Source organism: Dromaius novaehollandiae, chromosome 3 (genome assembly GCF_036370855.1).
Source record: "Dromaius novaehollandiae isolate bDroNov1 chromosome 3, bDroNov1.hap1, whole genome shotgun sequence".
NCBI lineage: Eukaryota > Metazoa > Chordata > Aves > Casuariiformes > Dromaiidae > Dromaius > Dromaius novaehollandiae.
This window is the reverse complement of record NC_088100.1, coordinates 17,286,829-17,302,795: the sequence shown is the minus strand read 5'-3', so window position 1 is coordinate 17,302,795 and position 15,967 is coordinate 17,286,829. Positions and strand designations below refer to the sequence as shown.

The 15,967-nt window shown below is 35.2% G+C and overlaps 1 protein-coding gene across 1 annotated transcript in view; it reads left to right on the top strand.

Annotated features, from left to right (window-relative positions):
* TAF1B (TATA-box binding protein associated factor, RNA polymerase I subunit B) overlaps window positions 1-14,735 on the top strand; it is a 49,132-nt gene extending 34,397 nt beyond the window's left edge. Inside the window, exons 9-15 of the mRNA XM_064508471.1 lie at window positions 706-853; window positions 3,376-3,553; window positions 3,871-3,917; window positions 6,669-6,759; window positions 7,203-7,273; window positions 9,684-9,909; window positions 14,063-14,735. Coding sequence (XP_064364541.1) covers window positions 706-853; window positions 3,376-3,553; window positions 3,871-3,917; window positions 6,669-6,759; window positions 7,203-7,273; window positions 9,684-9,909; window positions 14,063-14,255 — 954 coding nt within the window. The 3' untranslated portion in view covers window positions 14,256-14,735. The remainder of the gene's footprint in view (window positions 1-705; window positions 854-3,375; window positions 3,554-3,870; window positions 3,918-6,668; window positions 6,760-7,202; window positions 7,274-9,683; window positions 9,910-14,062) is intronic.
* The last annotated feature ends 1,232 nt before the right edge of the window (window positions 14,736-15,967 follow it).

Sequence of the window (15,967 nt, the reverse complement as noted above, 5' to 3'; positions counted from 1 at the left end):
GCAAAGATGATGATGGGACTGGAACATCTGACATACGAGGAGAGGCTGAGAGAGCTGGGAATGTTTAGCCCAGAGAAAAGAAGACTGAGAGAGGGTCTTACCCGTGTGTGTAAATACCTGATCGGAGGATGTAAAGATGATGAGTCAGACTCCTCTCAGTGGTGCCCAGTGAATGGACAGGAGGCAATGGGCACAAACTGAAATACAAGAAATTGCATTTAAATGTAAGGATTTTTTTTTTTTTTTTGTAATGACAGTGTCCAAACACTGGAACAGGCTGCCCAGAATGGTTGTGGAGTCTCCATTCTCGGAGATACTCAAAACCCAAGTGGACACAGCCCTGACCAACCTGCCCCATGTGACCCTGCTTTTTGAGCAGGGGGTTTGAACTAGGTGGTCTCCAGAGGTCCCCTCCAACCTCAACTATTCTGTGATTTGGTGTTCTGTTAAAACTTTAGAAATTTCACTCTCAATTGCACTTTTTTTAAAATGTGTTTTCAATTTTGAAGCATCCGGAAACATATTGATCACTTTACATAAAAGGTGGTGCATTGGTTGCAGGTCTGACGAACAACTTTATGTATGATTGCTTCATATAGAGTGCTAAAGAAGGCAGTGTTTCTTCTTTAATAACACAATATTTTAAATCAGTAACTAATATAGTAGTAGAACAAATGTATAAAACACTCTAACCCTGTCTTTCAGTCATGGCCTGTATATGAAGAAGTGTATGACAAAATGCTTCAACTTGCTGCATTTTTAGAGCTGCCTCGTTTTCCAGATATAACAGACAGTTGCTTTCTTCATCCAGATATGTTGTGCATGAAGTACTTGATGGAAGCTAACTTACCTGGTAAATATTTTCTTAAACCTGAACAGATAAAATTTTTCTTTGATGTGTTAAACTCTAGTAAAAAGACTTGAATAACTTTAAATTACTTTAAAATTTCCTACTCTTTTCCTTCTGATTTATACACATTTAAGCTTGAACCTGAAAGATAATTTCTGTAGAAAGTGCTTTCATCAGACATTTAAAGTACATATTGTAGGCCCCAATATGCAGGATTTTGAGTACTCTGCTCACTCTGTAAACCTAGTGAGGAGATGCTTCATTTCAAATCTCTGAGTATCCATGTGAAATAGGAGGTACTAGTTGAAATCAAGTGATTTATTAACTTAAGATAAATGATTCACAAAGTCAGGACCTCAGTGCAAGTGGGATTGTCTTATGAAATAGTACTATTTTTGAGTGGGTTTGGAATACACATTTTATAAACTCACCTTTAGTGAAAAGGTGTTCTTGAATGTCACTATTTTAAAGAGTTCTCCTTAATCTGCACCTTTTAAAAACCGGTTTGCATTCCAGCTTTGACTGCTTCACTCTTTTATTACTTAACGTAAATGTTTTGGCAAACAGTTGCTAAGACAGTATTTTAAAGGACTACTTTGTAAATCCTAACTTTCTGCGCAGACAGTAAATTTCAGTGATCTTTTTTAATGTTGATTTCCCCCTTTCTATTAAAAGCTAGTCTGAGGAATTAAAATAAATCCAGCTCATCATGAGATCCATATATATAAATGGAAGTGAAAAGTAACCATGTTACTTGAATTATTAGCATTAATTTTAGTATTAACAAGTGATAGTGTGGCAAATCAGCTTCTGTCTCACTTGATTTCTGACTTAGCATTGAAATCATGTATTGTATGAGTTTTAAATGTTTGTTGTTTATTCTAAAATTAAGTATTGAATATTTAATTATCTAACAAACAAATCAGTCCTAGTATGAGAACTCTATCTGCTGGGCTAACAAACTTCCTATCACATATCACTTTCACTTAAGGTGACTTCTAAAGACAGATAGCCTGTAAATTATTCTTTTCTTCAAAACATGTACATTTGATCAGTTAATAGATTTGTGCTTTCATTGTTTTGTTTTGCAGTGAGTTACATTGAATAAAATTACATAGCTTTTATATATGCTCACAACTGAATAAAGAAGAAAGAGCCTTCAGATTTAGGGCTAAAATTCCAGAGTAGAAATGCTGATTTTATTCTTTTAGAGCCTATGTAGAATCACATTATTTTTCACATTTTGAAGTATCAATCGAATTGAAAAAGTCTAGAAATTTGGCACATTCAGATTTATTACAAAGAAATACAAAGCTAAATACTCTGGAAAATATTATAAAAGAAAACTATTTTGTGCTTTACCTTTTCTTTGCAACTAAACATTTTTATCATGTGGAAACATTTTATTCACTGTTTGAAAAAGGACTACTGTTGTTATATAGCAACTCCTAAAAAAGTAAATTAAGCAGTGAATTGCCACTGCCTCTTAGGATGTTAAATAATAACAAAGAATCTGTTTTAAGTATCTACAATAAGAGTATACTGACAATATTTGTAAAAATATATATTATATATATTGGAAGTGCTTTTTACGATTTTCAGTTTTTGTTTAACTTTTACTAACATATATGAGGAGATTTAAAAATAGTTCATACTGAACTCTGTAAGCAGCAAGAGAATACAAAGTATAGATGGATTAGCGTTGTACTTAGTCATACATTGCAAACCTTTGTGGAATCTGATGGTGATGTAATCAACTCTTGTATTTCTTGCTGAACAGGAAAGGTGAGAAATTTGGGGGATTTGTATGTGTGAAAAATAAGCATAAAGTAATGAGAGACTGTATAGATATCATACTCCTTCTTTTGGAGCTGTAGTTGTGTCTTTTTTTATTATTTATTTTTTTTAATATACACCGCACTAGCAAAGTTGTTAGCCTTTACAGCATTATGCCAATTTTAATCTAACCTGGGAATGTCTGTGCTTCAGACTACTTTTTTGTCGGGATAACTGCCGAATGCTGCGCTGCCATGCTAGGCAGTTACCAGTGCCCATGTGTCTGTTTGCTATGCTGCAGTCTAGCTCCTTCTTGCCTGTGTGGTTAGTTTTCTTGCATGCAGGAAAAAGTTTGTGAAAAGTTTTGGGTTTATTTTTATATATATATTTTTTGAAGTTAGAGTTTAAATGTATTCATGTAGATTTAAGATATGATTTCCTAGAACAGTGTTCAGGATGATCTAATAACATTATTAGAATAACATCAAAACACACTATTAAAAGTGTGCCTTTTTTTTCCCCCGTGCATATATAGTAAGTTGCAACTGTTTCTTTATATAAATACAATGAAGATTACTTAATATTTATAAAAATATCCAAAAATGCATTTCATCTGGAAAAAATTGTTGTCTGATGGTCCCAAAAGTTATAGGCATTTTTTTCCTCAAATCACTAACATATTTGCATTGCAAAAGTACTTTTAGTTTGTCTCAACATAGCCATTTTGTATTTTTATTTACAATAATCAGATGAATTACACAATTGGACTTGTCGAGTGGTGAAAAAGATCCGTATAGGAGAAGCAGATTTCCTGACTTTTGCTCCTGGAAATAAGTCAACAAGGAAAGTGAAATATGATGTTCTTGCTGCAGCAGTTATTGTAGTGGTGCTCAAATTACTGTTTTTACTAAATGATCACTATGAATGGTAAGTGTACAGGCAAACCTGTATCGAAGCCCAAATATTCAAATACTGAAAATGACCGAATAAATTATTTTTTTCTTTACTAATGTTTCATTTATAATTAGAATTTTGCTTGAGTTTAGTAACGGAAAACATATAGACTTGAAAGTATTTTTGTCCTTAAATGTTACTTATTTTTTGAAATCATCAGTTTAAATCTGGAATTTGGAATGAAAACTGGGGTGCAGTGTTTTTTCAGTTGTATTTGAAATTCGTGTTTAAAGTCTTAAAAGTGCAGGGTTTGGATCTGCAGAGTAGTCAGTCTGATTTTTTTTTTTCAGGCTACTGTCAGACTTTGCTGAAGAAAGAAATAAAAACAACAAAGAAGGTACATAAATATTCTAGTGGAAGCAGTCTGTTATGATTTTGTAAATTAAGTAACTTTATAATAAAGCTTGAAAGATTTAGTGCTATTGATCATTAAAATGTGGGGTTTAGCGTTCATTAATACTTTTTTGTTAGTTATTCTTTTAGAACCTTTATTTAAAGAAAAGAGTAAATCTTACCTGCATAAAATTGTCTCAGTTTACGTGTAAAATTTTTGTTGTACTTGATAGGTGAATTATGTACATATTTTGCTAGATACCTTTCTGCTTTTCCTATTGCATGTTTACCTCTTTTGTTTAGAATTTTGTCCTTTTATGTACACTAGGTAAAGCTGAATGCTTACACAGTAAAGAGGAACACACTTTGATCATAAATAGCAGATACTTCTTAGGGGCATCAAACCACATTTATGATAAAATCCAAACTTGTTTAGTCATGTTAAATAAAATGTCTTAGTGTGTAACATATTTCAGATGTAATCTATTTTCTTAGTCTAAATAATCCTGAGAGAGTGTGGAAAAGCTAGCAGCAATTAAGATAGGAAAGATAATGGTGTGAACATGGTTCTTTGAGGGCAAAAAGACCGAATCAAAGACTGGAAATCTTCAGGAAGATGTTCCATTGGTCTTTTCCAGATCACAGTTGAAGATAAGACCAAAGGTGTGTTATAGGGATTTATGTTTTAATTTTTCTCTCCAGTTTTGGGTCCATTTTGACCCTTGCATTACTTTTTTAAAATTTAAGTCAGTAGCAAAATCAGTGTTAGCAATGTGTAAACACAATTCTGTATCTAGAGACAGTCATCATTGTTAACTTAAAAAAAACAAGCAAACATGTAGCTCATTTTCAAGTAGATAAACACATTTTGAATCTTGTTTTTCTTTTCAGTTTGCTTTGAATAGTTGAAATAAGCGATAGTGACAAGAAGCTGCATAATTCCTTACAAGCTGAGGCACAAAGCCCTTAATGTCTTAACAGGGTTTTTCCCTTAGTAACAAGTGTCATTGCCTTTGGGAGTTACCAGCTCATTCTTTGCCCACTTTTTTACCTTGAAATCTTCTGGTACAAAATGCTCCATGCTGTGTGCTGTGTTATGTTGTCCCTATTCTTAAAATGTTACAGTGACAGTGAGCAACTATACAGAAGAGCTGATTTAAGAATTTCTGTTAGAGTACTGATTAGTGCCAAAGCTCAAACTGCCTCTGGCATTTTGGCAAAGTTAATGTACTGAAATGAATAATGGTTAATTCTGAGTTTTAAAGATCCAGTTTATGTTAACTTAATTTTTGGTTGAACAGTTCTTTTCTTCTAGTATTCTTTTTCTTTAAGAGGAGAGAAAGGGGAGTTCAGCTCTTACATTTTTTTCAAGACAGACTGAAAGCTGCACAGTAGATATATGTACTTAGCTAGTACTTTTGTGTCTATATGTGTTCTTGAACTGCATACATATATGCATATATATATCAATCACATTTTATTTGAACATAAACAGTATTCTGTGTCAGTTATATGTTTTCCAGTTGACTCAACTATATCAGCATAAGACTAGCAGCACTGGTCAGATAAAAGGTTAATATAGCCTAGCATGGTGCCTGTGAGAGATATTGAAGGAAAGAGTAAAAATTAAGATAAATATAAAACTTTTCTTTGTGGCTTGAGGAGTTCATAAAAGAAGCTGTATCCACACCTTTGAGTCTTAAAAAAAGTGATGGATTTTTCTTTCCTGCATTTGTCTACCACTTTTTGAATCCATCTATATTATTATCATTTAAAACATCCTGTGGCAGGATAACTTGAATAAAGCAAAAATGTAGATAGTACAAAACATATATAAGCTTGCTTATAAGAACAGTATAGTCACCTTCAAAACAGTTTAAACAGCTAGCTGGCAAAGCTAAGCATGATGCAAGCATCACATGCAGTGCAGCTGGGGTGGTGGGTAACGCCTAGGTAATTCACAATGCAGATAATTCACCCACGGGTAATAAGAGTTCATTATACTTTAAAAATACTTATATATGGTTCTGTCTGGGATTCTTATACCTGCTGTACCCTGTTGATTCACTTCTGTCCTATGCCGCTTTGGAGCATCGATGATAACCATGCTGCTAGAATGCCATTTGCCTTCATGTTTTTGCATGAGTTGGTAAATACTTCTTCACGTATCAGTGAATGAAGTTCCTGTACTCAAAAATGTGGGAGGCTGATACGAAGTGCATGCAATTGTCAGGTTTGTCCTTCCTGCCCTGTAACGTTTCATAGGCAGTAGGAAAAACTGTGGAATTGATCAAACTGTTTGAAATCTTACGTCTGAGCTTCTTTAGAAGCTAATTGTTCATATTTAAACTTGATCTGTAAAGTTTCATTAATACGTTGAAGTCACCTTTCAAAAAGATGAAGGCCACGTTGTAGAGATCTAGTTCATTTGGTAGAGACAAAGAGGTAGTTTTTAGGCTTGACTTCTGGAAAGCAGGAAAGGTTTCAATTGTGCTAAATCTATGAAAACTATTCAAAGCTGAAGAGCTCCTCCACACTTCTTAAGACATCCTGCTCTCTTACTGCATTTCTGCTTTTTATTTCTTTGGTAGATGAATTGCTAGATCAAGTATGTTTTCTGTGGGCATAAACTATTTAGGTTTTTTTACAGACTGAAGAAAAAAGGTCTGACTGCATGTAGACCACCTTTTGAATACTGTATGTTTCTTTCATTTCTTCTTAAATCTAAAATTTTAATGTTGAATGTTTTCTTCAGATGGTCTGTATTTTGAGTTCAGAAAATGGTGCAAGATTATAAAAGGTTCCTTGGATGTGGAGCAAAAGAAATTGGACGAAGAAAGAGCCAAGTAAGAGGTTTTTAAAAAAATGGGGTTTTTTTTGATCATCTTATGTGAAATCCTGACTCCTCACAGAAGTTGAAAAGTTTAGGAATTTGCTACATAGTTTGATACAGTAAGCTTGGGTGAATGAAACAGTTAAATCCCTATCTTAGTCTTCTATTTACACTCATAATGTTTATCCAGCATAATAATTAAATGCTCACTTTCTGTGACAAGTAGCTTATACAATCAAACAATTAACTGATTACAGTAAATCTATGATTACATGCCTCAGTTTGTCTACTCTGAAAAAAGACTTCCTGTATACATAGTGTGTGGAGGGGTATTAATGGCACTAACCATTAGATTATTTTAATAGCTCTAGCACTACTTGTAAAAAAATTACTGTTCTTTTATAGGATTGCTTCAACTGTATTTTTCCTTACAGTTTTCATTTCTCTTACTGATAGGTATCTGTGGAGATGTGAAAAGCCACTGTTTTACTCAGCCAAGAAGAAATCTAAAGTTCTTAAGAGAAGGCGTGAGTAAACTTTACCTCTTTCAATCAGTACAAAAATGTGCTCCAACTTTTCCCATCACAGAAAATCTGCAAGCCCTAACCGTGATAGCATTTACATCCTAAAATACTTTCCCTTCTCCCTTTTATTTCTGGGCTCAATTAATGTATTATTTTACAACCCATGGCTGGAATTCTTCAGTCAGACATTTTCCTCAAGTTTAACTCAAACTGCCTTTGCCAGTCTCCCTAAATAACCTACTTAACCTAATCTCAGAATGAGAATTCTGGCCTCATCTTCACCGATTTGTCAGCTGCCTTTAGATAACTGTGCTTTTCATGAATTGTTATTGCTCTCCCATGGTTTTTGTATGCCTTTTCTCCTTTACTTCCTCTTATCACTGCTTTAGTATGTCCTTTGGTAGATCCTGTATATCCTTCTTCTCTCCCACTCATTCTTGCAGTCTCCTGCAGAAAGCGAGGAAGTTTTGTCTTAATGTGACTTTACTTAAATAGCTAGTTATATAAGATCAGAATGAAGGTCCATCTGTCCTATTTTAGTAGTTCTAGAAATACCTATAAGAAATTACTGGATTTTCTTTTTCTTTTTTTTTTTTTTTAATATCAGTTAAAAAAATTACCTGTGGCAATATGGGAGACCAGAATTTTATTAAGCCAAATATAAAACCTGAAGTTCTTCATTCTGTTTATCTAGTAAGTGGGAGATACTGAGAGAGAGATGGTAAAAAGTGTGGCAAGTGATATTTTTCCCATGATGTCCTCTACCAGTTTCTGGCAGTGACAGGTTCAAAAACCAATTACATTCTTGGAAGAGAAGTCCAAGAAGAGTTTTTCAAACCAAATATGATGTTATAGCTCGTTTGGAAGTCCCTCAACCAATTTATACTCTTCTCAACATTATGTAGGAGTAATCCTGCAGTTAAGTCCTGTTCTGTAGAAAAACATGTTTTTTTTATTTCAAACTGATCATTTAGTTGCATGCCCTTTAGTCTTGTGTTTATAAGAAAAAGTGAATAATCATTCATTGTGCATAATTTCTGTTCTACTCTAGAGTCCCCTTCTGGTTCTGCTTCTCTCAGAACTAGAAAGAGCCTAGATCACTGAACTTTGTCACTGGCCATTGCAAGCAATACTACGTAATGCCATTACACCTGGTCAAGTTTCATCTTAAAACAAATTTAGGATAGTAGAGACAAAAAACACCTATGCAAAGAGTAGTCCAAAATTGTACTCCTTTTGATGTTTAAACATTTTTCAATTTTGGCTTATTGTTTTTTCTGGACAGTTTGCTTGCTTCTTGTCTTGGAACTTTCCTAAACTTAAATAACTTTTTACCCTTCTCGGTGTTTACCATACACTAAAGTGTCTGATAAATGTTTTCAGAAACCTTCCTGACTTTTTTTTAATGGTGGAGTTTAGTGTCATCTTGAAAGATAAGCTTCCCGTTCCTTACATCACTTTAGGATTTCTTCACTGTTTTTTTCCAATTTATGAATGGGATTATTCAGATCACAGCTTTCTTGGTGCAGCTCCTAAAAAGAAATTGAAGCTCCAACAGCGTTTTTTAGCCTGCTTTTTATCCTAAGGAAAAAAGGCATATGGGATTGTAATGTGGGTGCGTTGGTCTGTCATCATACCTTCTCTCCATCTGCCTCAATAACTAATGAAAGTTTGGCCATAATCTGTCACATTTGACAGAAGGGTAGAGGTCTCAAAGATAATATTGTTCCTATTGGGTTCTGAAAACGGAAGGCAGGAAGAAGAGAGAGACCCTATAAAACGCTCACACTAAGATGAAAACTGTGTGTTTTTTTTGTTTTTGTTTTTAACCCATATTAGACAACAGAAAGAATGTTTCTGCATATTTCACTAGCTATGGGGAAAGGTGGTGTGCTTTTCTTTTCTTTTTTTTTTCTTCCCATTGGGAATGTGCGTGGCGAAAAATTTAACCTTACATCCACATGTGTAGAAAAGCAGACATCCCTAATTCTGCTTCACAGGAAACTACTCAGTAAATATTGTCCACTCTGAGTGATAGCATATGACCAGTTAAATATAGTTAAAGGCATCCTGGCATATGTGTGCTATCAGAGTAAAAAATACTGGCAGTGTCGAATGGATTCTACTGGCTTTACTGGGCATGTTTTGGGAGTACCCCAGTGCTAATATCATTATGTATGAAAGACATGGTATTTTGATTAGTCTTTCAAAATTTTTCTGTAAAGTATATGACAGACTTGAATATTAAATAGAAAGGAGGAGAGAACATACAGACCTTTAGGCTCTCTCAGTATATGGGGCAGAGGGGGAGAAGAAAAAAGCACCAGTATTCAATTTTTTTCCTCTGTAAATCACCTCTAAACAGTATTCTAATACCTTTGTCTTGGATTTTTTTTTGTTTCTATTTGTACAGAAATTGTTGTGAACTTACAAAATCAGTTTGGCAAGCTGTCTGGTTCAGTGCAACCTGCTGAAAAGCCACATCCTTCAAGTTTTCAGTTAAACTGGTCTGAAGAAAACACAGATGGGAGTTGTTTTCATGGGCATAGCCTGAAGGGAATTTTGCAAGAAAAATGTGGCTTACTTACAGCCATGAACCCTGACTATTGGCTGTGTACAGTTAAACTATGTACTGAGAAGTAAGTATTCAAACTGTTATTAAATATATATATAAACATATATATATATATGGAGAGAAAGTTCTGAAAATAAAGTACCATTTCTTTTTATAAATGACAAATAAGGGGTGTGTGCACAGTTACATATTCACATATAGTTAAAATCATTTGTAGAAAGGGGTGTATGTGCAATGGTTAGTCCTGGGCTGGGTGTAGACAAATTGTAATATGAAGAGTGATCAAAGTGAGCTTTTGAGAAGAGAGATGAGACAAAATCAACAACTGAAGTCACACGGCAAGAGTAGCAGCTAGGTAGAAATATTCACTTCCTTCTTCGTAGTATGTTAGACAAAGCTATTGCACCACCATTCTCCAGGGAATGGGAAAACTATTTCACCCCACACGCACCTCCCAGCCCCTCTAAAAAAAAGCATAGGAATTCATTTTCTAAATCAGTATGCTTCTTTTGTGCTGACCTTCATCAAAATTAATGTTGAAATTAGCGATTGGAGTTCAATTAAGCAGCAATTTATGCTTCCAAAATGTATTTCAAAATAAAATGATTGGGAGTGAAAAGGGCACCATCGCTATTTCATCTAAACATATCAGTTTTAACTTTTGCAAGCAGACTGGAATAGTAAAAGAAGAAATGTTTTATGCTATGAAGAACACTTAATGTCTGTCTTTACTAGAGAACTGTTCTCAAATCTTGACTTCACAAGTAAAATAGAATTTGATCTTTTAATTTTTCAAATAAACGTATCTCAAAACAGTCATGCTATTTTTTTGTATAATTGTTTTCTATAAATAACTAAGGGACTTAAATAGAAAGGAGAATGATAGCTCAGCTAACCCATCCTTGTACAAGTTCATATGGATAGTTCATTGGCTGCCTGGTTTGTGTCAGGCTTGTCCCTCCTCCTTTAAAACCTTCTGCCTCTGTGTCAAATTCTGCAAAAAATGGTGAGTATTCCCCTCGGTGGGTCCTGGCAGAGAACCGTGGCCAATACAGTCTAGCGACAGAGAACAAAAGACCCAGTGAGGAAGTGTACGAGTTCAGCAGCATTTCCCCCAAGGAATAAGAACCATCTAAAGTAGTGTTTCTCACAAACTCCCTTGGTGGTGTAGATAAGGCTACTGGATTGTATGCCAATTCTTGGTTCTGCCATTGTTTGTATCATGAAATCCTAATCCAGAAGATGAATGTATTAGTGAACTTCACTGAAAAATATGGACTTTGCAGAGAGACTGAATTCTCCTGAATTTCTGGTGTGTGCAATTTGAGTATGTTTTGAGGAAGGAGGTCAGGCTATGTTATTGAAGTCTTACTTCACATTAATGTGTTAAATAACATCTTAAATCATTATCAGATATATATTTCTGCATGTCATGCTTAAGAGACCAATAGCTCCTACAAAAACTTAGTAATACATTTCTGATTTTTTAAATATTGTATATTCCCTTTGAAAATAACTGGGTTTTTCTGTCTTTTACTGGATTTATTTGCTTATCTTTATTTTCCTTTTCACATTACCTTTCACATATCCACCGTGACAGAAATGGGTTGGAATAATGTAAACACAGTGTTATATTACAAGAGCTTTGGTTGTATGGATTCATTCTTTTGTACGAACAAGAAGCTTTTCTAAGGGGAGGAGGAGTAATAATCCTTTTACCACAAATTTGCGTAAATCTTATATACACACTGAATGAGCAGATATTTCAGTGTGTTTGCGTGAATAATCTTTTCATGCAAAGTCTGTTTTTAAGCCTATATTTTCATATGTAATGTATTAAAATGTTAATGGCAAACTGTCATAGCCTTCATGAAACAAGATTTGAATTTAAATTCTTACCAGATAAATTTCCCATTATATCATTTGCAATGCAAGTAGTTAATTATACATCTGACACTTACTTAACTATGGAAAATAACATCTACTCCCTCAGATATGAGGTTTTATCCTATGTAAGTGTGCATATGTATAATAGAACTAAAAACAAACTTAGAAATTCTCTAAAAATCAGTGTGGTCTAACTGGGACTACTGAAATACTTTAATCCTATGGCTAGTGTGTGATTTTGTTGTGGGCAAAGCTGAGGTTCATAAATTCATTGGTAATTTTCTTATATTTTCTTTTAAAGCTTTAAATTTTAAACCATTCTAAATTCATTGGGTATATAAGTCTTTATTTTGAGATAATATATAATGACATATTGTCATGTATCAGAAATTTTGAGAAAAATGGATTTTTTTCCCCTTGTTACATCTAAATTTAAAATCATCTGGCAATTTTAGTAGCTCTTTTTAGAGTCTTGTAAAGTAAACAGCTTAAAAAAATAGCACAAAATGGGGAAAAGAGTACATGCATGTATGTGTGTGTTTAGGTACTCCTGTGAAAAGGGTAGCTCCACTAAATCAGATAGGTGCTTTACAGTGTCGATTTAATGCATTTGCCTCAGAATATAAAGTATCCTGTCTTCCCACCCCTCCCCACTGAAAGCTGAAATTTGACACCTAAATTGCTATAAGAGCTATAATTGCTGAATCTCAAGATTAAGGCTAGGACATGACAACATGGGTGTTTTGTTTGTTTGTTTTTAATTCATATTGGCCAGAAAATGCAGATTTGGTTCAATCAAAATCTTTTAGAAATGAAGCTTGAATTTAGCACATGCTTTGAGGTGAAGGAAAGGTACGGGTTGGGCTGTGGAGTCAACTGGATCCTTTTGACACTGCTGAAATGAACAATTTAATTTTTGTAAGAGGCCATTGGCAGCTTTCATGGAACATGAGGAAAGATCTGTAGGGCAGAGGATGGAGCTAGGATGCGAGAGAGCTGCTTTCAAATTCCCTCTCTGCCTGTCTGAGGGGAAGGATTTAAACAGAGTTTGCTCCCCAAAGTGTGGCTTGCAGGACACTCTGGAATGGGTCTGTCTGTCGCTCCAGTTTGAGGTAAAATGCAAATGTTTGTTGGGCCAGAGAGAGGGAGCAAATGACTCTATAGTCTAGCAATTAGCCCACTTCCTGTAAACTGGGGCAGACAGGTTCCAGTCCTTGTTCTGGAGAATATATAAGACCGCTGCTCTGAATCAGATGGAGGGGAGTTTTACACTCTAGTTCTCCAGGTCCCAAGGCAAATGTCCTAGTAAGCTGGAAGATGTACGGGGCTTATACAGTGAATAGCACTTAAGTCCCTGTATGAATGTAAAAGCTTTTATTAATTGAAATAGCTGGATCTTACGTTATTTTAAACTCACCACATTTAATAAAAGCAAATGTTGGGTCAGATTTTTTTTTTCAGTTTCAAACACTGAATCAAGAAATAATCCTGCACTTGAACAGTGCCCTGTTACTGATCATTTACAGAGCTATCTACCCAGTCTGTCCTCAGAGTCATCTTTTGTTCAGTTTGAGTTTGATGCTTGTTACCAGTAAGACCAGTATGCTATTTTCACTATATACTTCCTCAGTAAAATTACCTGCTCGTTCTTCTTAAAGTCTTTGCCATGATAGCTAATAGCAGAAGGTTGCTATAGCACTCCTCTTTCTATCAACCTGACCAACGTTTGCCTCATTGTTCCCTGTGTTACTTCACTGGCCCAAATTAAGCTTTTTTCTTTTGTTTTCAGATTCATATTTAGCATACAAAGGCAACGGACAAGAAATGGACTGGTTACAATCACGTGGCATAGTGGTAGGAAGGAGAGAGCAGAGCCTAGGGAGAGTGTGCAAAGGAGCATAGAGAAGAGGAAGGAGCCTGGGGTGGCTGCATTGGATAGTCCTGATAGTTTTAAAAGTAGGTTAAGATAGCCATTTTTACACTTTACTATATTTGTTAAAAGCCTCTAGAAAGAATACTTTCAATTTGGTTCTGAAAGACAAGGAACATATCCTCTGTCTAGTTCAGTATGATCCTGATTCACAGTGCAAGAAGCTATACACATTTTTCTCCCGTACAATATCTGTACCATCTCTGAACGTTTCTTGGCCCAATCCTTTAAGGTTTTGTGGGAGTGGATCCTTTTACAAAATTGGCATTGTAGGCCAGAATTGCGATTTATGGTGTAGATAAAATGTTAGAGTTTTCCTCCAATTACAGTTAAGCATATATATGCTAACTAAATGCTAACTAAGTACACTTCTAATTTAGGGCTTTTTCTTTCATTTCAGGTTGTGTGGTCATCTGGCTCATTACAGAGACTTGGACTTTCCCCAGAGTTATCATTTTGTACTAAGGTTATTCTCCTTTCTTCTGAGGATACAGCCTTCTTATATCCACGAAGAAGTGTGTATGATAGAACACAAACTTTTTAATAAAAAGCTCTATAAAAAGCCAAAATACAGCCCAGGCCAAAGGAAGTAGAAAGGCCTAAAAATAGTAGTATTCCGACTGTGTAAATTAGGAGTTGATTCCATCCCAAACCATGACATCGCATCTAAACTTATCCTGATCTTTTTGCCTGCATAGAAATCTGATAATGTAGTATAGTGCTGAGATTTACTACTGCACTTTAGTGGTGGTGCCATTTATCTATAATTTAAAGTCACCAGTTTGCAAATGGAAAGTTTCCTAAGGAAACTGTTTACCAAAATTTACTTCCTCATCTTAGATCAGAGCCAACAGGAAGCTATGAAATTAGCATTTTTGGCATAACTGTACATACTTTGAGTATACTGGACAGCACATTAGCATCTAATTACATTGTAAGATCTTGCAAGTAAAATGCTCTCTATTTTGTTACCTGCTGTTGTATGACAGCAAATACATTTCTAGAAAGTAATATTTACTTTTCTTTGAAATAGTGTATTACTAAATAAAAGGAACAGATGGTTGATGTTTTCACTATGGTGATTTGTTAAGTCATTGTTTCTAAACAGTCTGTTCTGGAGAAACTCTGGCACTGTTTTCTGCATTTCTTTGTTTTCTGAGCGTGTTCCATTCCCGGCTTTGCGGTTCTTTTGCAGGTGCTCTCAACGCCTAGAACTCCCCATCCTGCTTCTTGTGCAACAGTAGCTGCCAGGTCCTCCTGTCATTTTTCTTTTGCAAGGCTACTGTCTTTTGAATTGCACTTAATTTCTTCTGAGAACTTTATAATTTGGCATCTTCAGCAGCCTGAGCCTCAGCCATTACACCAGTTTCTCATGCTCAGTCTTATTTATGCACTGTGTTTTTTTTAAACTGTCCCAGACAACCTGTAAGTGGAGTTGGGTGCTACCACTACATTAAAGACACCATAGCATATACTATGTTGAACAGAGGTGTTGAGTAGATATCCATATGAATAATACTACTTTCAGTTGAATGAAATAAAATCCAGCAACTCCATTCTTCATTAAGCATACAGAAGGTGTTGAATTTATTTCATCAACAACAAAATCAACAGCTGTTTCTGAACATTATTGCAGACAAGAAAAACTGTGTGTGCAGACTTTAAAAAGAATATCTTGCTTCTTGAGCAAAGAGCTTGGACTGTAGTGAAGTGGCAGACTCTAGGTATGATGGAAGGAGTTTAAATCTATTTGAACTATGAAGCTGTTCAAAAACTGGTAACAGGTGAATGATGAGAGAGGAGGTGTACTGCCTTACCTGTCTGGAACAAAGTGCAAAAGCAGTATTTCAAGCATGGGTAGAGCAGACGGGTAGGTGTGGAAGCGAGGGAGGGTAGGCTATTAAAGGTAAATTGTAATAGTTGGAAATACTGGCAAACCGGGAGGCTTCACTGGCTCAGAAGTAGGGGCAGGAAGTAATTGAAAGTGGTGTCCTGATTTATGGTCACAGGAAAGATACGGTTTGGGTGGAAGTTTTCAATTTTACAGACATTTCAAGTAGTTCTTAATATCACTGTAGAACAGGGATTTAGTGCAGTGATCCCATAAAGTGGTTGTAACATGTCTAAGATGCAAATAAGAAAGCACAATTTTAACAACACAGAACAAAACAGTGTTGGTGGGAGGAAGAGGAGAGAGCAGACTGAGGTGTTACCTGTACTCAGCTGTACTCGGCTTGAGTTTTGTGCTTTTCTTTGTATTTTAAAATTACCTATTATCTATTATGTTTGACCTCACTTGAGTGAG